At 38.8% G+C, this 22,564-nt stretch overlaps 1 protein-coding gene across 1 annotated transcript in view; it reads left to right on the top strand.

Moving 5' to 3' along the window:
- The first annotated feature begins 1,535 nt into the window (after window positions 1-1,535).
- The window catches only part of LOC124138999 (pyrokinin-1 receptor-like), a 37,960-nt gene continuing 16,931 nt past the window's right edge, over window positions 1,536-22,564 (top strand). Inside the window, exons 1-2 of the mRNA XM_046505944.2 lie at window positions 1,536-2,084; window positions 2,865-4,769. Of these exons, the coding sequence (XP_046361900.2) occupies window positions 4,481-4,769 (289 nt within the window). The 5' untranslated portion in view covers window positions 1,536-2,084; window positions 2,865-4,480. The remainder of the gene's footprint in view (window positions 2,085-2,864; window positions 4,770-22,564) is intronic.

Below are 22,564 nucleotides of genomic sequence, written 5' to 3'. Positions count from 1 at the left end.
TGGGCGTTTTCTTTTTTCATCAGTATATGACAGTATACGTTTTGCTACAATGAAATCACTCTTCAGATAACCAAAAAAAAAATCAGTAAGTAGTTCATGTTCATTTACAAATAGAAAATCAACTGTGCTCTGTGGCTGATCTTTAACCCCATATTTGAAAAAAAGTAGTTCCGCTACCAAAAGTATAAATTTTCCGACAGAACATCATTAATAGGTTCATGATCCTGCTTTATAAACAGTACATCCCCGCCCCTGCATCATCAACAGCAGTTCCCATACCCTGCATTATTTTGGGTAGTCCCTGAATTATAGGAAATAGTTCCCAGACCTTGCATTATAGAAAGTAGTTCCCAATACCTGCATTATAGAAAGTAGTTCCCATATCGCTCATTATAAAAATCATTTCCATAGCCTGCATTATAAAATATAGTTCCCAGACTCTGCATTATAAAAAGTAGTTTCCAGACCCTGCATTATCAAAGAAAGGTTTCCCAGACCGTGCATTATAAAAAGTAGTCCCCAAATCGTACATTATAAAAAATAGTCCCCGATAGTACATCATAAAACGTAGTTCCCCGTCCATACATTATAAAAACTAGTACCCAACTTGAAAACTATGTCAACACTCGACATTTGAATGGAAAATCCGTGAGGTGATATTACATCCATTTTACTTTGACCTGTGCAACTATCGCCCACTCACGAGAACAATAAGTGGTTGACAGCATGAACAGCAACCCGGGCCGTCATGGTTCAGGCCTTCAGGTAAACCCACTATAAGATGCCCCTTAAAATATAATGTTGGCCTTTCATGCTGTTAATCACAAAATACCTTTTATTTATTCAGCTATTACGACAGACACTTGTAAAAGGGAGAATATTCTGACACATATTCTCTGTGAGATTTCCTGTACTAAAATGTATTGTAAAATATATATTAACTGAAGCCTCGTTAATCCGATGTCCGGAGTCTAGTATTCCGGGGTTTATGTATAAACATGTAAATTAAATGATTAACTTCAAAACTCCATCCACACCGATTTGTAAAAATAAATATTTTTCAACACAAAGGTGACTTTTCCAAATAAGTATAACTGTACATGAAACAAGATGCAATATACATGTACTTGTATAAGGTAGAGGGTAAAGAAGAATAAAGTCTACAAACTGAATTACTGGTATCGTTTATCCTATCTCAAGTAAACATTGATTCAATATTAAGTATTTATGAACATGAAGTCTATATTTGTGTTTCTATATAGTTGGGCACTGCCATAATCATCCTTAAAAGCCTTTGACATACTTTAACCACAACCCCTAACGCCGATCTCCATGGCCTGCGTCATTTTGTGGCTGTCCTCCGATAGAGAACCCCATTTAGTTTATCTGACGAGCAATCACTGAAGTAACTGCCCCAGAGAATACACCGGCGTCAGAATATATGCTCGTTACTACACAAACTATGCGACGGGGGATTCCATACGCCGAGCTGTGTGTACCAGCTTTATCACCACAGCACATGGCTTCCCACAGCCGCTGTTGCAATCAGAGACAAGCATCCCCTGTGTGAGCAGCGCTAGCTGCTGATGCTGGTCAGCGTGACTTAGCTAGATTGGATTAAAAGTTGGTTGGTGAGAGTGACACTTTTCGCAGCCATTGAGTGAACTCTCTATAAACATCTCAACTTGTTTGTTCGGCCAGTTCAGGCTCTGCTATTGGCCCTGTGTATGTTGTTTGAAACTCACCCTGGAGCTCCAGTGATTGGACGCTACTTGTAAATCTGAGAAGACACACCCTCCGCGCAGGGAGGTGTAGAAGTGTGTGATCAAATTACATTCTGTAACAGTTTGTTTTGTTTCATTCGAAGCGTGATACGAAGATGAGGATACCTACCGAAACGTCATATGAGAATTACTCAACGAATTGTTCGGACCAGGAAACAAATTCTGTGGTAACCGCGTGAAAATGTTTTCAGTGGTGGATAACATGTGCATTGTGGAGAAATGCTTGAGAGAAAAATGCCAACTTGGAACAATTCTGAATCTATGGGAGTTTTGAGAAAACAAGCATTTCTAACATTCAAGGTAAATTTAATTTTTAATTTTAGAATATGAATTTAAGAAGATATACTAAATCGACCAACTGTTAACGAGGCAAATGGATGGATAAAGGTGTTTCAGTTATTTTGGTGATGATCAATAATATCAGCAAACGAAAAATTAATATTTTGATTAAATATTTTGCCCCTGTAGTTTACGATACATCAGTCTGGATTACTGGGTTGTAATAATTTATGGGATGGATATGTGACTGTCGATCAACTGTGGATTTACGAGTTGGGATAATTTATGTGATATGTGATATCTGTTACATGGCCAGAACATTGCCGATTGTTAAGATTCACCTGTGTATAGCGTCATGTGTTGATATATAAGTATTAATCTTATGAGAATGTTTACATTGGATTCTATCACAACAATTACAGGCCACTGTCAATACATTCCTCTTGTCGTATTATGTTTATTCATGAACCAGTTCAGACAGCATACAATTAGTTCTAAAAGCCCTCACAGATTGCAGAACATTGCATATAAGGCATTTGTAATTTAATTGTCTCTTTTATTTACGATATTATTGACATAAGAGGCACGAGACATAGGGTAGATGAAGTACTAGCAATTTGACTAAAAACCTATTCATAAGCCACACAAATATAATGATATGTATTGATATAATAGTGAATGACTAGGGATTGATCATGTCATATTGCGGGGGTCTCCACAAGCCCACCAATGCTCCCTCAAGATCAAATTGTGGGTCCTTCACACTAATAAACAGTAACAATATCTCAATTTCACACACAGGGTACAACTTCTTGACCTATGCAGGAAAGCGGCACCCGACAATGGGTCATAGTACCCTTTACATGTTGTCTGAATATGAATCACTAGTAAGTGTGAATGCAAGTGGGAAATTTGACACCCGAATGAAAAAGATCGTGAATTTTGTTTGAACTAAAAAGACCTTATTAAGTTTTTTGGTTGTCAATGAAGTTCCGGTCTTTCACAAGTTAATAGAAAAAGACAAAGAGAGGCACGGATACATGGATTTCGTGAACACGTGGATGCCAGACACACCACAATAAAGTTCATATTGTGTGTAAACGTGGATATCACACACACTACAAGAAAGTTCATATTGTGTGTAAACGAGGATGCCAGACACACCATAGTAAAGACCCTTTGTGTGTAAACGTGGATATCACACACACTACAAGAAAGTTCATATTGTGTGTAAACGAGGATGCCAGACACACCATAGTAAAGACCCTTTGTGTGTTAACGTGGATATCACACACACACTACAAGAAAGTTCATATTGTGTGTAAACGTGGATGCCAGACACCACAGTAAAGACCTTTTGTGTGTAAACGTGGATATCACACACACACACTATAAGAAAGTTCATATTGTGTGTAAACGTGGATATCACACACACTACAAGAAAGTACATATTGTGTGTAAACGTTGATATCACACACACTACAAGAAAGTTCATATTGTGTGTAAACGTGGATGCCAGACACCACAGTAAAGACCTTTTGTGTGTAAACCAGAAGATCAGACACGGTACAAGAAAGTTCCTATTGTGTGTAAACGTGGATATCACACACACTACAAGAAAGTTCATATTGTGTGTAAACGTGGATGCCAGACACCACAGTAAAGTCCTTATTGTGTGTAAACCAGGAGATCAGGCACACTACAATATAGTTCATATTGTGTGTAAACGTGGATGCCAGACACCACAGTAAAGTCCTTATTGTGCGTAAACGTGGATATCACACACACTACAAGAAAGTTCATATTGTTTGTAAACGTGGATATAAGACACATTGCAGTAAAGTCCATATTTTGTGTAATCGTGGATGTCGGACACACCACAGTAAAGTCAGTATTGTGTGTGACCGTGGATATCAGACACTCTACAATGAATTCGAAGTCCATATTGTGTGGATGACATAGCCAGATATAGCTGACTATAATCAATACTGCACATATACATAGATGCCAGATCATTCACGATAATACATAGGGTGTGTAAACGTGGAAGTCGACAAACTACATTGTAGTGTGTGAAAACGTGAACGCCTCCCACAACGGATGATGCCCCACGCTGTCTGTGACCTGAGAGTTTTTGAAGCAACAAGTATTCAGTGTCGACAGTTATCAGTGATCTTTGTGACATTTAAACGGATGAGCTAGTTATGTTTTATCGGAGATAAGGGGTGGATGTTCAAGCTCAATCTCTATCAAAGTTTGCCACGATAAAGACATTGCCCAAGGAATTGATCGTATCATCAAGGTTATAGGACCTCTTTACACAATGCCATAGGGATTATACCTCAGTGAACGCAAACATGTCCTATGGGTCTGTGGTACGTAAGCAAACTGAACAAGGGATTTGTGTTAACTGAACAATGTCTGGAGTCGGTAGCGTGTCAGTTATGCTCAACATGAGCAACGCCAGTGACATCGTTCACAGCAACTTCTCCCTCGACGACTACATCCTCACCAACCTTGGCTCGAAAAACATGGGCAGCACAGCCGGCGTCCTACTCACCATCATTTACAGCCTCATCTTCATCTCTGGCACCATCGGCAACGTCTGCACGTGCATCGTCATCGCCCGTAACTCCTACATGCAGACGACGACGAACTACTACCTCTTCAGCCTGGCTGTGTCAGACCTCCTGCTGCTGCTGTTTGGTGAGTTAAGTGAATGTGACGCTTCTTATATTCTACTCCACTTTTGATAGGGAGATTTTTTTATCTTTCCATGATACGCAAAAATGATTTTCATAATATGTCAAGTGTATATTTTCATATATTCAAAAGTGGTGTTGTGGATGTGACAATTTGATAAACTTTTAAACCTAACCTTATCGCATCGACGGACGGACGGACAGACAGGCAGACACTGATGAATTTACACTTGGCTGGATACATGCTAAGTATGTCTTTGCCGCAAACTCTCATGAAGTAGAATGTCAAGTGTATATTTGAATAATATTTGACTCAACTGATTATTCCCAAAAGTGTAGTAGTACATGTAACAGTCTGGTACACTTTTAATCTATCTTCTTCTGACCGATGGACAGACAGACAGACAGAGTGACACAGAGAGGTGTTTCTCGGAATAGGTGAGTATCTCTTGCCCTTCTGGTAACACCCGTTGTGAGTGAAAGTAATGAAGGTTTCAAAGACAGGTGCAGCAATATGGCATGAATTTCATGACCAGGGGCGGATCAGAAGCATTGTGTTTAAGCCGTTTAAAAAAACCCCACGGGAACACATGGTACAAGTCAAAATAGAGAAAAATTGCCTAAGTGACACGGGTGTTTACTACTTTGCTTAAAGCTACGAACACTGGTGCAGCGAGGTCACATCAATTTCAATCTAACCACTGACAGTGGACGCTTACAGTCAAGGGACACAACTCTGCACACGATGTTTGCCGTTATTTGCTATCCTTTTGTTTAGGGACCAGTTCAAAAGTTCAAAGTAGGATAAACAAATTAATCCCTTAAGATTTGAGACATAATAGCCAGGGCAAATTTATGAAAATGTGAAAAGCGAATCCTACGTTGCAATGATTCATGAGCTGGTGGTGCGGGGGAGCTTTCACGTACAGTCGAACCCTTTGTTTAAAACTCGGATGTGCCGTATCCCCGGTCCGGTAAACTCTTTATTTTAACACGGATGCCTCGGATTGGATGTGTCGAATTCCCGGTCGTCTCGAACTCAATTAATAGTCCAAAGAGTTAAAAGTATCTCACAACTGACAACCCTTCTGTCAAGTATAATAGTCAAGAGGATACGGCGTGAAACATCAAAGATAGGAAGTTCTTCATTTCTAATAATATTATTGTTATTTACATAACAAGTTTTCTGTGGTCTGGTTGCCAGGTCAAACGGTAATATAGGGTCGAGTTGGATGTGTCCAACCCCAGAGAAGTCACATTATCTCTCTGGTTCGAGAGAACAAAGTTCGACTGCATGTCAAGTTGACTGCTTATTCACTCGTTTTTATTCCCACGAGGGAGAAGCTGTTCATTTTCAGAGTAACTCTAAACTAAGGGACGAAGGAAAGTGTACCGAGTTTGTTTTTATGTGATTGAAAACTGAAGGAACAGTTGTTAAATTTGATTATGTCTATCAAACCGTCTCTCATTCCAGCAACAGTTTGTAAAGAATAATCTGTGACTGGGTAATTTTGTGTAAAAATAAACTGGTTCAATGTAGACGAGGGTAAAAAATGAACTTGCAACATGACCCTTACCATGTTTGAAATGTTGTAATTTTGCGCCAAAGAAAGCAAAGTTATTTATTTTCACAGATAAGATGTCTAGGATCACCGTCAGTACCGGTGAATTATGCGAAATTTTTAAAGTTTTAAATCAAATGAAATTTCAAAATATAAAACAATGCAGAAGTATTCTTTGAGTGCTGACTAAGCACCAATACAGTTCATTTGCTTTGATATAACATCGCTAACTTAAGATATTTTCAGTTGAAAATCAAACATATGATAACATCAACTGAGAGGCATAGTTTCATTTTATCCTCAGTAACAAGTAGTGACTATTTATTGACTTAAACCGTAAATACCCTGAAAAAATTATTTTGTAGGTGAAATTTAACACAGGTAATTGTAAACATATTAATCCCCAAACCTTTGGTCGTAGGAAATGTATCTATTATAGACATATTCATCCTCAAACTTTTGGTGGTAGAATATTTATCAATTGTAAACATATTAATCCCCAAACCTTTGGTAGTCGGATATGTATCCGACATTGACCTTTTGAACTTTTAAAATGATCCCTTAGAAACTGACGTCATATTTTGTTAATGACGTCAAATTTCCAGGCCCGCACACAGCGTCAATATACTGAGACAAGTGTTCTAACACAGAAGCACAGACGGGAGAGTTACAATGTATGGAATTTAGATAAGTTCTATTCTATGATAAACATTCGTCTGGCATAAGATACGGCTTGCCCTATAAATAAGACTTTTCAATTAATTTTAGAAGTCTTCAAATACAAGCGATTACTTGGTCTAGACGGTAAGGTCATGACTGCACCACGCCGATTGCCTCAATACTGCAGAGGACCTTGTATACAGTACTTTACAAGCTTGTCCGAACTTCGTCAGTTCGGAAATAAAAGCGTCAAAAACATTTCCTCCATAATCATAAGAAATATATACTAAAAGCAGAGTCCATTGAACGATTCCGATAACACGATAACCATTTGTTTATGAATCACTATCAAATAGACGTGATTTTAGCAGGGGTTCATGAAAATATGAGCGTATTTTGCCTCACTGGTGGCTACCATCACAAATACATGCAAAGGCAACTCAACTGTTAACCTGAAATCAACACGGGAACATATTGTCCAAGTGAAAATAAGGAATTACTTCGGATATCATGTTTGTCACTTGGGCGTCAAATTTGAAAACATGTCTACTTTAAAACGTCTGAAAACTTTACTGGGACCTAAAATGTTGTAACCCTGTTAAAAAAACTTCTGCGGACTCATGTGTCTGGATGATTACTAAAGGAGTGATTAATTATGATAAAGGGGATAATACCTTTCACAACAACAATCTCTATTTCTATAAGACTTCATACCAAAGATTAATTAATCCAACAATTTCTCACGGACGAATTTAGAGGTAAGGGTACAGTCCGGATAATCGAGGGTCCAGTGTGTATCAACAATTACTGTAAAGGGACTTTGCAATATGACATCCACGCCCGGAACGCCTATTAGATTACAAAGAAACATTATTTTTACAGACCTGTGTGTGACAAAGGCATGGTATCAAACATATGTGTAAAGTGGAATTCCAGGTCCATGGTGATGATCCTGAGGCCTGATTTTAACGGTCTACGTGTATTTTCCTGACTGTAATTCATTGATAGGTTTCTTGTGCTTCAGTCGAATTCCCCTACGTTTCTGTCGAAATGATATGGTTTTAGATTGTTTATAAAAATGTTCTTTGATCTGAACAAGTTTGCACTATCATCATCGTCTTCACTGTCCATAGCTGAAGGGCGGTCGGGTAGCCTAGTGGTTAAAGCGTTCGCTTGTCACGACCAAAATCCGGGTTCGATTCCCGACATGGGTACAATGTGTGAAGCCCATTTCTGGTGTCCCCCGCCGTGATATTGCTGGAATATTGCTAAAAGTGGCGTAAATTTATATTCACTCACTCAATATAGTTGAAACTTAATTATGGAGTGTGTTGAAAGGAATATGCCGGATGACGTCACTCATGGCCATATACATCGATTCGATGCTAAAAGGGGAAAAGGTTGGCGCAGTCGTGAAAGGTGCCGCAATTTGATGTACAGAGAGTTGTGTCCCTTGTGCGTGTCAGGAACCTGTGATTGTGGGTTCGAATCCCGGTTCGCCCCGATTGTGTTGCTAAATTTGTCAGCACTATCCCCTTGCTCGTGCGTTTCTTCAAAGTGGTAAACGTCTGAGACCTGAATCGCTTTGGGCTTTCCTCCTACAGAAAGCTGACAAACCGTGACGTAACTGCAATACTGTTAAACTCACTCACGCACGTTAAACCCGCTCACTCACTCGATTCTAAAGTAGCGCGATTGTCTAGGTTGTGTGATGAACAGATTATTGCACTCTTGTCTGGCATACGCCAATTATCTTACAAGGAGTTGTTTAAAAGCATACCTGACGAGAGAAAAACACTCGTCTAGTAATCTCTATTTCCTTTCTAATAATTCGTTAATCCAGAACGTATTTATTCGTCCACGTCCAGTTTAACGAGGTTTTACTGTACTTATAAGTGTCGTAATGTAATTCGTGATACATTCTGTTGCAAAATGTTCTGAATCAGAATCTTATTTTCATGACATGTACTGACCACCAAAAGAAACTTTTCGGCTTTTAAAAATGAAATTGACGACGTGTCCGACGTGACGACTGACTATTTTGTGCACTGGAGAGTTGTTACGTGTCTTGTAGCAGGGGGGGGGGGGGATACTTCATGCATCAATCTTTATATGGTTTTTAAACAAGAGTGATTTTACACTATGATAAAGTTTCGTTTAACCGTCAGTTTATATAACATCACAACAGGAAAGTATCATAAATACACTTCATGTACCCCACGCAACTGTCACTAGCAAGTTGTTTATGATTTTGAAGCCAGCTGGCGACATATGTTACAGATTTAACTCATATATGAAATACTTAAAAACTGATCCAGTGTGTAAGGATATATTGATATCAGTTTGTCATTGTTTGACTGAAACATATGCTGTTTCTCGATCAATACTGTTTTAATCACAGGGATTGTTCTGTTCGTTTCAAGTATTGATTTAAGGATTTGGGACTTTTTCAAAACGAAGGATAATTTATTTCTATTTTTCAAAATTCTCGAGTTCGTTGTTAATGTCATTTCAAGTGTGAAAACGTTCCCATTGTAGTTAGATAGGTGTGGCTTTCTAAATTCAACCACAAAACAGATATCTGAAACATCATCTAGAAAGGACTATGTACATGTACACTAATGTCCTTACTTGCCCACGATGGATGCGTAATTTAAGGAATTAGGAAAACCTTTACTGATCAATGTGATAGTATCAAATGTGTTCGTATGAATTAGACGTTTATCTATTCAGCTGTTAGGGACACTAAAGGCATGGGTAAGGCTGAACTGTCTCCATAGGCTGGCTGATGTGAGAGGTTTTCAGGAAGTGGTTTTATAATATATCAACAAGAGCAAGTCTTTTACTCGTGCTGAAATTTATACATTTATGGGGAGATAATAGAAGAAATCAACATGAACCTTAAAATATTTTGTTTTGTTCACGGACTTTCGTCATTTCCAGTTCGAAAATTGGTCCTTTGTCACTCATTTTAGCCAAATTTATGTATTTGGTCAGTCGGAATTCCAAAGCATGCAAGAAAAAGACAAACTAGTTGTCAGTCATTTGAACATGTCTGCTCATTTTCATACTAACTCTTATTTCAAAGTTTTCCGCAACTTTAAAATTTGTCATTTCCCTTAATTATCCTACCTCCCCATTTTTCAAATGTCAAATACCAAAGAAGTAACGTCAGCTGGCTGTAGGCGAGATGGCGGTCTAATTGGACATATCAGTCAGTGAAATGTAATATAGATATGTAACAATAGCCAGAAGCACACTCCACCACTAAAGAAGTTCACTTTTGATGTTCAAGATCAGTTATTGTACGTTTTTTGAGTACGTATACAGGGCCCAAAGGGTTACTTTATTAACGAAAGAAAATGTTTATTATTGACTTTAAAAAGATATTCACTGAATCACTGTCCTCTCCTCGTCCGTCCTGACCCTTCTAATCCAGGGTAAATATTCGGTTCGGTCCCATCGATGTATATATAATTAAATGGGTATTACTAATTACCCAGAAATGCTAAACCCTGATAGGATGATACAGAATAGAGACCTTTTTGGGGATTCTGGACATGTCCAACTTTGAAATAGTGGCGTGAAAATAATTTCAGTCCAGCAAATGGCTAGCAACTAGTAATTCTTCTACTTTCCAGTGTTAGACTTTTGACATGGTAAAGTACACAAGAATAAATAAAATGAGTAACAAAAGGGCGAATTTTGTAATTTCAAAGAAATTATAAATTTGAGAAAAAGTGTGATCGAAGACGATTTTTATATCATATATTTATTCTGTGTTTACCAACACCACCCGTGAAGATCCGGGTTAGAATAGGTATTCAGCAACCCATTCTTGCCGTAAAAGGCGGCTATGCTTCTCGTAAGAGGCGACTAACGGGATCGGGTGGTCAGGCTTGCTGACTTGGTAAATGTCATCGTATCCCAATTGCGTGAATCGATGCTCATGATGTCAATCACTGGATTGTCTGGTCCAGGCTCGATTATCTAAAGACCGACGTCATAAATCTGGAATATTGCTGAGTGCGGCGACAAACAAACAAACCTACACCTAACTAAAAATGACAAAAATAATTTCCTTAATGAATAGAAAATGCGTCAAAATAAAACGCATATTTGCTCAAGTTCCAATATTAAAAAAAAAACGCTTCCGGAAACTGCGTCGACACATCATAACCTAAACGTACACATTGCAGATAAACTCTTCACAAAAAAAGGAAACGCACAGGTAGTATGTAGTTCATTGAACCTGACCATACAAACAATCCGGTATATAACTTGGATATATGTTATTGGAAAATGTAACAGTTGATGGCCTGATATTCTGCAAACGGTGCGTCAAACGTAGACATTGTCGAGTTGCAATGTCTTAAAGGGCATTGTTTTAATACTTGTTCAAAAATGTCATGGAGGAAAACAGTAAAGTTAAATGCATATGCAAGTTATGGCATTCGTAACTCGTGGTAGTGGCTATAAAAAGGCAAGCATAAGCCAATAATTTCTCATTCAATTGTCAACATTTTTCAAGTTCGATAATGCCGAGACTCAGCGCTGCCGATCGGAACATCTCCATAGGATGTATCCAAAGAGGGGAATCGCAGTCTTCTGTTGCACGCCACTTCAACGTCCGCCATAGCACCATTTACCGCCGATTGGACCGATATACACAGTTCAATTCCACTGCAGACCGTCCGAGAACCGGCCGACCAAGAGTTACCACCCCTGCACAGGATCGCTACATTCGACTGATGCACCTACGTCATAGCAATGCCACAGCTACGGAGACTGCAGGACGCATCCCTGGTTTGAGGAGGATATCGGACCAGACTGTCAGGAACCGTCTTCGCGAGGCTGGAATTCAACCCAGAAGACCCAGTTATCGTCATTGTTTTGCAACAGATCCATCGACAGCGACGCTTGCGTTGGTGCCATATCTTACAGCCTTGGAATTTGAAAAACTGGAGACGAGTGTGGTTTAGCGATGAATCACGATTTCTTCTTCACCGGCGAGATGGAAGACAACGTGTTTATCGTCGTCGAAATTAGTGTTTTGCCCCACATTGTGTATGTGAATTCGACAATTTCGGTGGCGATAGTGTCATAGTGTGGGGGCAATATCCTACAAACACGAAATCAGACTTGGTTGTGGTTCAGGGACATTTGACAGCAAATGGCTACATGAATCAAATTCTTCCACCTCACCTTCTTCCAATCATTGACCGTCAGAGGGATCTGTTTTAACATAACAACGCTCCACCGCACACAGCTCGTGTCACGGTAGACTACCTTCATAATGCCAACATCCACGTCTTCCCCTTGCCGTCGAGATCTCCAGATCTCAACCCAATCGAACACCTCTGGGATGAACTCGATCGACGTGTACGTCAACTTCAGAACACGCCGCAGACACTCCCACAACTGGCCAACGCGTTACAAGCAGAATGGCGCAGAATTCCGCAGGAAAGAATTCGTACACCTATCCAGTCAGTGCCGAGGAGATGCAGATGCCGTGATTGCTGCCCGGAGCCGTCACACGAGATACTGAGTTCAGCGCTACCTTGTGGCCTTATGTGACATGACAATAAACAGTTTCCAATGCCTTTGTCCGACAATATGTGACTATCGAGCTCCAAAATTTCGTATTTGTATCTATGATATTAAATTAAATATATCAACTTTATTAGGTACAACAAATTTACTAAAAATCTACCTGTACTTTTCTTTTTTTGAAGAGTGTCAATAAAGCCTAGTTTTTTATCCTTATGATCACATCTGATAACTCTTTCTAAACATTTTGTTCATTTCTTAATTCATGAAGGTCCTGTACATGTGCATGTGGACCAAACATACTCTTTTCCTACCGCGTCCTATGTTCATCCTGACGATTTTACTGGTAACTGTATAGTCCGGAATGCCGAGGTTACACTGTAACACACCTCGTACATCACGCCCGTGTCATACAGATGTTTCTTGCCTATCTACGATACCATACGACTGTTCAATCCCCATGCCGCCTTCCGAACATGCCTATACAATGGGACACGACTCATTATCAATAATCTGTTATCCGGAAATGTGTTAATCGGAAGGATTAACCTTGAAAGTATACGGCCCTGGCTGATGGAGATTCATTCTGTGCCATTATGGCTGCAACAGTACAATTCAGATATGTGTTGATATTAATAAATTGTATTTCATTTCAAACAAATAGACGAATTTCAGTTTTGTATATGCTACGTAAAGAATAAAAAATACGCTTGGAAAAAACCTCGCCTCGAGTTTGAACGAAACATTGAGAGTGAGTGAGTGAGTTATATCAGTTATATCACGGCGTGTCAGCTTAATGTAGGAGGAAAGTCCGAATTGATGCCGGTCTCATACGTTTACCACTTTAAACATTTATACCTATACGCTTTCCTAAATAATAATCAGTGGATTGCAGTTCATTCATCACATAAAAAGACGTCGGGTTTACATTAATCTCAAATAAACTCTTCTCAACTCAACATAGAAAAAAAGTTGGAATCAGGAATCCTCAGAAGTCAAGAGACAAAAAAAGAAGAGACGAAAAGTCTCACAACTAACAGAGAAATGAAGGCAATAAACGTATTTTATATACTCTGGATAGGTTTTCATTTAGTGAAGAATTTAACGAATGTCTTTTTCATGAAACAGAATTTTTTGTATAGTTCTTTGGCATCCACCCACTCACTCTGGAAAATCAATACGCGGAATGTGCCCATAATGTATCTTGGCAGGAACATTTATTGTTCTGAAATATCAATTTCTCCTCTTCTTACCATGAATCCGTGTATTTACTGGAAGAAGCGAAGATATCTAGGGTTCCCTCGGTAGCACGAGAAATCAGTAACAACGTCTTCATTTCTGAACTTCTTTTTTATATAGGTAATGCACTATACAGTTTGCAGTTTTATTGACATTCTTGCGGCAATCTTGCTCAAATGTGATCCCTTTAAATTTCCTCTTAAAACGAACCCGTGGATTTACTGGAAGAAGCGACGAATCTATCATTCCCCAGATGAAGATGATCGTTATGATGATAATAATATTTATAATGCTCCAAATCTTTACCCTAAAGCATTACTCAAAGCGCTATATCATTACCCCTGTCAATGGATCAGTGTGCGCTCGAATTTCATTCTCATCTCAGCCCAACCTGCCTGTGAGGCGCATGAAGACACTTAATTACCATCTCATCCTACCTGGTACCCATTAGCTGCTGGATGAACATAGACATATTGAAAACAAGGGCGCTTGTCTAAGGAGACATCAGAAATGAGTCAAACTGCCGAATGCGGTCACCCATCCGGTACACGCATCCCGAGGTCGTTGTTTTTTAAGTCCACGTAGCATTTTTGGCACGCTATCTAACAAATTGAATCTCAGTGACAGCCAAGTGTTTGCAAGGAAAGCATTTCGCTCTTGTTGCACTTCATTTCCTAAACGTGGTTCTGGGTAGATATGCCTTAACTGCACATGTCATGACTTATTTAACCAGATAGATATCAATGCAGAGGACTCAATGATACAGTGAAACCATTCTTAAAGGTTAAATGACAGATAACGTCATTACATCCTGTGCTTAATGCGAGTAAGTGATATCAAACATGTCTATGTTATATTATAATATATAGACATCAATTTCCTGTCAGCCACCAAGACATACGTCAGTTACAGCAGTACGTGTACATATGGTTAATGTGCTAATGGGCTAAGCTAATGTGTTGTATCATTGTGTTAAGACTGTTTTCAGTTAGCGTTGTAGTGTTACACGAGTCAGAGCGCAAAGCTGTGGTATGATTTGTTCAACACTGACTTGTTTATGCAAATTAGTGACTGGTGCTACCGGTAGGGCAGGACACCTGGTGGCATCACTTCTTTTCACTAATCCATTTGTTCATCGCAGGGGCACCAAAATGGGCTTCACACATTATAGCCATGTAAGGAATTGAAGACGGGTTTTCGTCGTGACGAGCGAACGCTGTAATCACAAAGTCCTCGAAAGTATGAGGACTTATTGTTCACTGAATATTAATATTAATGATATGATTTTATAAGCCGAACTAAGGGTTTAACGTAAGTTGTTACACTTCAAACATATACCAACTTGTTTTGATTTGACTTTCTGCATTCTTTGGTGTGGCGGGGTAGCCTTGTGGTTAAAGCGTTCGCTCGCCGCGCCAAAGGCTCGGGCTCGATTCCCTACGTGGGTTCAATGTGCGAAGCCCATTTCTGGTGTGCCCCGCCGTGATATTTCTGGAATATTGCTAAAAGCGTCGTAAAACCAAACTCACTCACTCGTACCTAGCCACCAAGCCATGGACGAGAATAACCAGTCTTGATTATCCGCCGAAACACATTCCATTTGGTGTAAAGGGCAAAATAGCTGCGAAGAATATATGAACGTACCACTGAAAGTCAGTTATGACACCGGGTGCTCGAGTAAAGGGTGAGCATGCCCTGCCCTACCGGTAGCACCCAACACAACACAATTTGCATAAAAAGTACACATTTATTGCCTGACGTACCACAGCAGTACTGCCATGCGACTGATCAAGACAATCAAGTGATCGGTGAACCAGAGAATTCAGTGACACGATAGTGCATCTACTGATTTTGTTGAAACATAAAAACGATATGTTAATTTTGAATGATAAAACACCCGAGTCTCCACGTCGTGCCCTAATTACAATTAGAATAAAAACGCTTCCTCCAAATTCATTGTGAGAGTAACAGAGAAAGTGACATGAACAAAAAGGATATGCATTGACACAACAAGAATCTGCAGCTCATTACCGGATATTTTTTAAATAAGATACAAAAATATCATCGCGAATAAGAAAAGTGGCACCGGTGCCTGATAGATGTAGTCCCGGTGACATCAACACCATCACTTTTCGACGTCTTCATCCTTAATGGCGCCAGGTTTATAATCACCAGCCATAGGAAGTTGAACGCAGCACGACATCGTCTATGGGCACACAGGAAGCGAGTTCATCAGAAAAGTATGTTTCATGCTGTGTTCAGGAACTCCACTGTGCCATCTCCCTGTGGTAATTAAAAACGTCAAAGTCTCATGGGTATTTGGAATGACATGACCATTACAAAACTGGATCAGTCCCCCAAAAATTATTACAAGCGATAAACACAAGACACAAAACTCACCAGACTAGCGTTACCGCTAGACGTTACAGGTGTTCACTAGACGGGTCTTCACAAAATAGCTGTTCACTAGACGGGTCTTCTCGTAAAGTGTGTTCATTAATTGGTGTTCATGGTCACAAAGCAGGTGTTCACAAAACGTTTGTATTCACGGGACTGGTGTTTTATAAATCGGAATTACTGATCGGATTGGCAAAGTCAAAACAAGGGAATTTGGCCAAGAAGTTTAACTTAAGCTTCAGATATATCAATGACGAGTTCAATAACCATAAAATAGCCATTCCACTGATTTACCCACTTGAACTCGAAATAAAAAAGCCCAGTGACACCACCGCGTCTATTTCATATTTAGATATATGCATAAAGATGCTAATTGACAAAACACTCGACATGATTGTACGACCAGAGGGAATTACTTCAATTTTCCAACGGTCAACTTTTCCTTTTTGTCGAGCTATATTCCAGCAGTTCCGTCCAAGTTGTTTGAAAAGGCTAAAACAACAAGGCCTCAGCAAAAGTTTTCAGAAAGCTTTATAGTAGAAATGTGGAGGAAATTTCCATAAATTGACGCATCAGAATAAGAATGATGTCTGATGCAATGCTCTGTTTTGACTTACCTTATATTCCCGTGTTTCTCAAGGTAAGCAATTGACTTGCCTTTGCATGTGTTTGTGACGGATGCCCCCGGTGGGACATGATAAGCTTACCTTTCACGAATACCTGATATGATCACTATTTGATAGTGATTAAAAAAACACATTCTCATGATACAGTCGGAATCGTACAATTAAGATTTCCTATGAACATGGGAAGGGTTTTGTCGCTTTTTTGTCATTATGTGAGGATTCCCAGAACGGTGTTCACATCCTGCCTTACTGTGTTCACTCTTCGTTGGTGAATGTAAAGGTCATAATAAACAGATGTTTCTACTTACATGGGCTATCATCAACCTACTTAACATAGCACTGATGTTGGTTTTGCATAATAAATACTTTCCGGTTCGTTAACATTATGAGATCAAACTGGTTCGATGGTGCTAAACCAGGGTTAGTGATCTATAGGACTTTTCGCAAAACATTTTGCCTTAAAGCCAATGATATCAACGAAAAAATATGATGAAAAATGCCACTATGATAAAGCAGAATGTAAGTACCACTTGTTGATCTTTTCTGACTATGGTTAAATCGAAATCCATAACAATCATTAACTCGAAATATAAGACTATATCCAACAAAATCCTTATGAACTATGGTATGTCATCGGCATTACGCTGATCTCGACATCGGATAAGTCGATGTACAAAAGCACTTCGGGTTAAGGATGTTTTATATTCTATTGCAGTAGTGTAACTGATACACAGAAATAGTTTTCTATAGCTATTAATACATGCAATTTAATGGGATACACATGTGTATATGTATTGGTACCCTAAGATGAGATAACATCTTCCTGAGTAAAAGAAAGCGAGAAAAAACTTTCAATAATCATGAGACATCTCTACTGAAGGCAGAGTCCATTGTACGACCCCGTCTATAGCACAAGCAGGTGTTTATGAATGCCTATCAAATGGTGATAAACAGATTTTCGTAAACACACGAGCGACTGCCAAATAACATATGGACACTATCAAAATTAACGTCTGCGTTTGATCAGCATCAAATAAAGCGCATCATCAGTCTCCCCTGCTGAATCTATAGTTTCTCCAGCCTTAGAAATATTGAGTAAAACGAGGATTGTTATCATCATTCATTTATAGAACGCACCTGCTAATCGAATTTACCATACTCAAAAGCAAATCTGTCTGAAGAGCATAATGTGTCAGGCCACCATCATCAGGATATCTCCCCAGACGGGGGTTCTGGCACGATGAGATACATGTACTTTTGTCTGACACGTGTATCTTTATCACAGGAAACACGACACGTGGGATTCCGTGTTTTAACAGATCCCAGCAATCGATGCTGGTCTTAAGAGTCGTACAAATGGATCGGGTGTCCAGGCTCGGTGTAACATGGTAGATTGCGTGTCATTGTGACCATGATGGCGTTGATCGTTGCTCAATATCAATCACTTTATTGTCAGTTGCATATTCATTTATTTACAGGCTGCATTTAGATCGTTGCTAAATATCAATCACTTCATTGTCTGTTCCAGACTCATATATTTACAGGTTGCCATCAGATAGTTGCTCAATATCAATCACTTCATTTTCTGTTGCAGACTCATTTATTTACAGGTTGCCATCAGATAGTTGCTCAATATCAATCACTTCATTGTCTGTTGCAGACTCATTCATTTACAGGTTGCCATCAGATAGTTGTTCAATATCACTCACTTCATTGTCTGTTCCAGACTCATATATTTACAGGTTGCTTTCAGATAGTTGTTCAATATCACTCACTTCATTGTCTGTTCCAGACTCATTTATTTACATGTTGCTTTCAGATAGTTGCTCAATATCAATCTCTTGATTGTCTGTTCCAGACTCATTTATTTACAGGTTGCTTTCAAATAGTTGCTCAATATCAATCACTTCATTGTCTGTTGCAGGCTCATTTTTTACAGGTTGCCTTCAGATAGTTGCTCAATATCAATCACTTTATTGTCTGTTCCAGACTCATTTATTTACATGTTGCTTTCAAATAGTTGCTCAATATCACTCACTTTATTGTCCATTCCAGACTCATTTATTTACAGGTTGCTTTCAGATAGTTGCTCAATATCAATCTCTTGATTGTCTGTTGCAGACTCATTTATTTACAGGTTGCCTTCAGATAGTTGCTCAATATCAATCACTTCATTGTCTGTTCCAGACTCATTTATTTACAGGTTGCTTTCAAATAGTTGCTCAATATCACTCACTTCATTGTCCATTCCAGACTCATTTATTTACAGGTTGCCTTCAGATAGTTGCTCAATATCAATCTCTTGATTGTCTGTTGCAGACTCATTTATTTACAGGTTGCCTTCAGATAGTTGCTCAATATCAATCACTTCATTGTCTGTTCCAGACTCATTTATTTACAGGTTGCCATCAGATAGTTGCTCAATATTAATCACTTCATTGTCTGTTTCAGACTCATATATTTACAGGTTGCCATCAGATAGTTGCTCAATATCAATCACTTCATTGTCTGTTCCAGACTCATTTATTTACAGGTTGCCATCAGATAGTTGCTAAATATCAATCACTTCATTGTCTGTTGCAGACTCATTTATTTACAGGTTGCCATCAGATAGTTGCTCAATATCACTCACTTCATTGTCTGTTGCAGACTCATTTATTTACAGGTTGCTTTCAGATAGTTGCTCAATATCAATCTCTTGATTGTCCATTCCAGACTCATTTATTTACAGGTTGCTTTCAGATAGTTGCTCAATATCAATCTCTTGATTGTCTGTTCCAGACTCATTTATTTACAGGTTGCCATCAGATAGTTGCTCAATATCAATCACTTTGGTTGTCCATTCCAGACTCATTTATTTACAGGTTGCCCTCAGCTGCAAAGGAGCCGAGTGTGGCGTTAAACAAACAAACAAACAAACAAATAAACAAACAAACAAACAAACAAACAAACCGTTTGCTATAATTCCTTGCCTTTAGTATGTACATATTTAACCTTCAAGTCGAATGGTTCTTCAACTTATCTTCACACACAATCTACCCTAACAATTATGCATCGTAATGTTTATTAGGTAACTCTGTAAGAACTATGGTTAGTGCAGCGTGTCGTTATTAACATTTGGGGTGTTTTTTGCGCCTCCTACGCGTTTTTATCATATTCCTTAATGTGATAGGCAGGTGTTTCCACTCTAAACCGTTCTTGTCATTGCTTCAGACGTTACGCTGTGTGAATATCCGTTACCACAAATGGGCTAACCAGAGAGCAACTTGTTGATTAATACGTGAAGTAAATGGATGGAATAGAACCAAAGAGTGTTCTTGGCGAACTAATTGTGAAGGCTTCTGTCTACACAGAGCGACTCATTGTTCACTTTTTACTGATACGAAACCTGGTTTTTCAGGACCCGTTACCAAGGAGACTACACAATGTTGTCATGGGAACGAATACTGTAGTGTGTACTACACAGTGTCGTATTTATCACTGATCACATTGAGCGACCAGCTGTTACATAACCCTGTAACTTGGTTCAGTCAGCAGACTGTAATACATCATTCGGACAGCTGGGGCTTACTACAAATACTTTCGGAATTAGGGTTGTATCGAATGTACCCAGATGAACCCCTTGACATAGGTCAAAATACCACTTTCTAGTCTTTTAACTTGGGGAAATGTTCGGTGCACTTTCTACCAGCTTCAGTGTATGATGCGCTTGAACATTTTTTAAACTCTTTGTCCCATTTCCCCCCTGGCTTTTTATCCTACTGCCCAGGATCTGCTCTTGTTAGTGTTTTTTAGACATTGGTTTGTTTGTTTGTTTGTTTGTTGTTTAACGCCGCACTCAGCAATATTACAGCTATATGACGGCGGTCTGTAAATAATCGAGTCTGGACCAGACAATCCAGTGATTGATATCATGAGCATCGATCCGCGCAATTGGGATCGATGACATGTATCAACCAAGTCAGCGAGCCTGACCACCCGATCCCGTTAGTTGCCTTTTACGACAAGCATAGTCGCCTTTTACGGCAAGCATGGGTTGCTGAAGACATATTCTACCCCGGAATCTTCACGGGTCTAGACATTGGTCCTTAGGTATATGGGTTACTGACAGACAGTTAAAATTACCCGAAAGGTTGTGATTTTCTGGCTATAAAAGGCATTATTTCGGTGGTTTTGATTTACTTGATAATAACTGATACTCTCGAATGCACATGTCCAAGAGCTTTCCATATATCTGTAACACATGATGTGGTTTCAAAAAGGGATCACCTGACCAGCCCCTATTGCATTATTGTCGGAAATTACGTTTGAACCCGGAGTGGACGTGCAGAGGATATAACTGTTCTATTAGAGTGAGTGAATATCTTATTGTATTTAATCATATGTCTTGAGTACATGCAACAATAACATGCATATCATGGAACGTCGGCGTTGGGTGGCACTGTGGTTAACGTGTTTGCTCGGTAGGCCGAAGACCCTGGTTCGATTCCTCACATGGGTAGAATGTATGAAGACCATTCTGTTGATATGGCTGGAATATTTGACTTTAAAACGGCGTAACATACCCTATACCCACACACTAATATCACATCAACGGAAATAAGTAGTTCTATTATAGTTTATTAAAACCGTTATTCGTTAGAGTGGTAAGTGGGTTTGAATAGTACAGAAATTATGTTCGAATTCTACTGTGGCTTGTCGGCTTGATGTGGGACAGGACGTTGATGTTTGCCAGATCCTCCAGTCAGAGAATGGTTAGTAAAAAGTAATTATTACGACGTTTATTTCGACGAGAAGTTATATTTGTAAATATTTTGGGTGCATAAAAAATCCATGCTTTCTTTGCGACTACCATTTGAGTGAGTGGGTGAGTGTTTGTTCTTTAACGACGCATTCAGCAATATTCCAGCTATATGAGTTTTTTGCTTTTTTGGTATCAACACACCAGCATTGTACCCATGTCCTAAGCCTACGGCGTAGTAAGAAGACACTTTAAACACTCGGCTACCCTACCGTCTCACCAAGTCAATGACATAAATCACCATATAGTGATCGTGACAAAACAATTCTCTATTCCACCTAGAAACTATTTACATTGTGCTACTAAAACAAGTAAAAAAACAGTAAAATATCCGGCTCATAGTTTTGAATAGATGAATAGAAATGCAAGTGATCAAAATAACACAAGAGTTCTTGATTTCAGTCAGAGAGTTATCCAAAAGAAACTGACGCTAAAGCAAATAAACGAATGGTAATGCAATAATATTAGGAGAAATATTAATGTTCTTGCTAATATGAGATGAAGCACAATCATTTATAATAATGTCTTAAATCCCCCGGCGTTTATCCTCAATATTTTGCAGATTGTGTTACCATGGATACCATTGACCAAGATCTGTGAGACGGTACATGAACAGTATGTCATACGCTGATTGGGAAGTCAATATATATATGTACACACACAGATTTGTTCTAGGGACGTTGATTTGGATCATACAGTGTACTTGTGTGTGTGTGTATATATATACATTTATACACACACACACACATATATATATATATATATATATATATATATATATATATATATATATATATATATATATATATATATATATATATATATATATATACACACACACACATTTTTATATATATATATATGTTGTTTTTATTCTCGGTTTGATAGTCAGAATAACAAATATAATGTGCGGTTAATTTGGATGTCAATATATCCTATATAACATGCCTGTATGGAAGTCAAG

This window comes from Haliotis rufescens, unplaced genomic scaffold (assembly GCF_023055435.1).
Source record: "Haliotis rufescens isolate VD_foot unplaced genomic scaffold, xgHalRufe1.0.p SCAF_5, whole genome shotgun sequence".
Taxonomy (NCBI): domain Eukaryota; kingdom Metazoa; phylum Mollusca; class Gastropoda; order Lepetellida; family Haliotidae; genus Haliotis; species Haliotis rufescens.
Note: the sequence above shows the minus strand (reverse complement) of the source record. Positions and strands in the feature narration are given on the sequence as shown.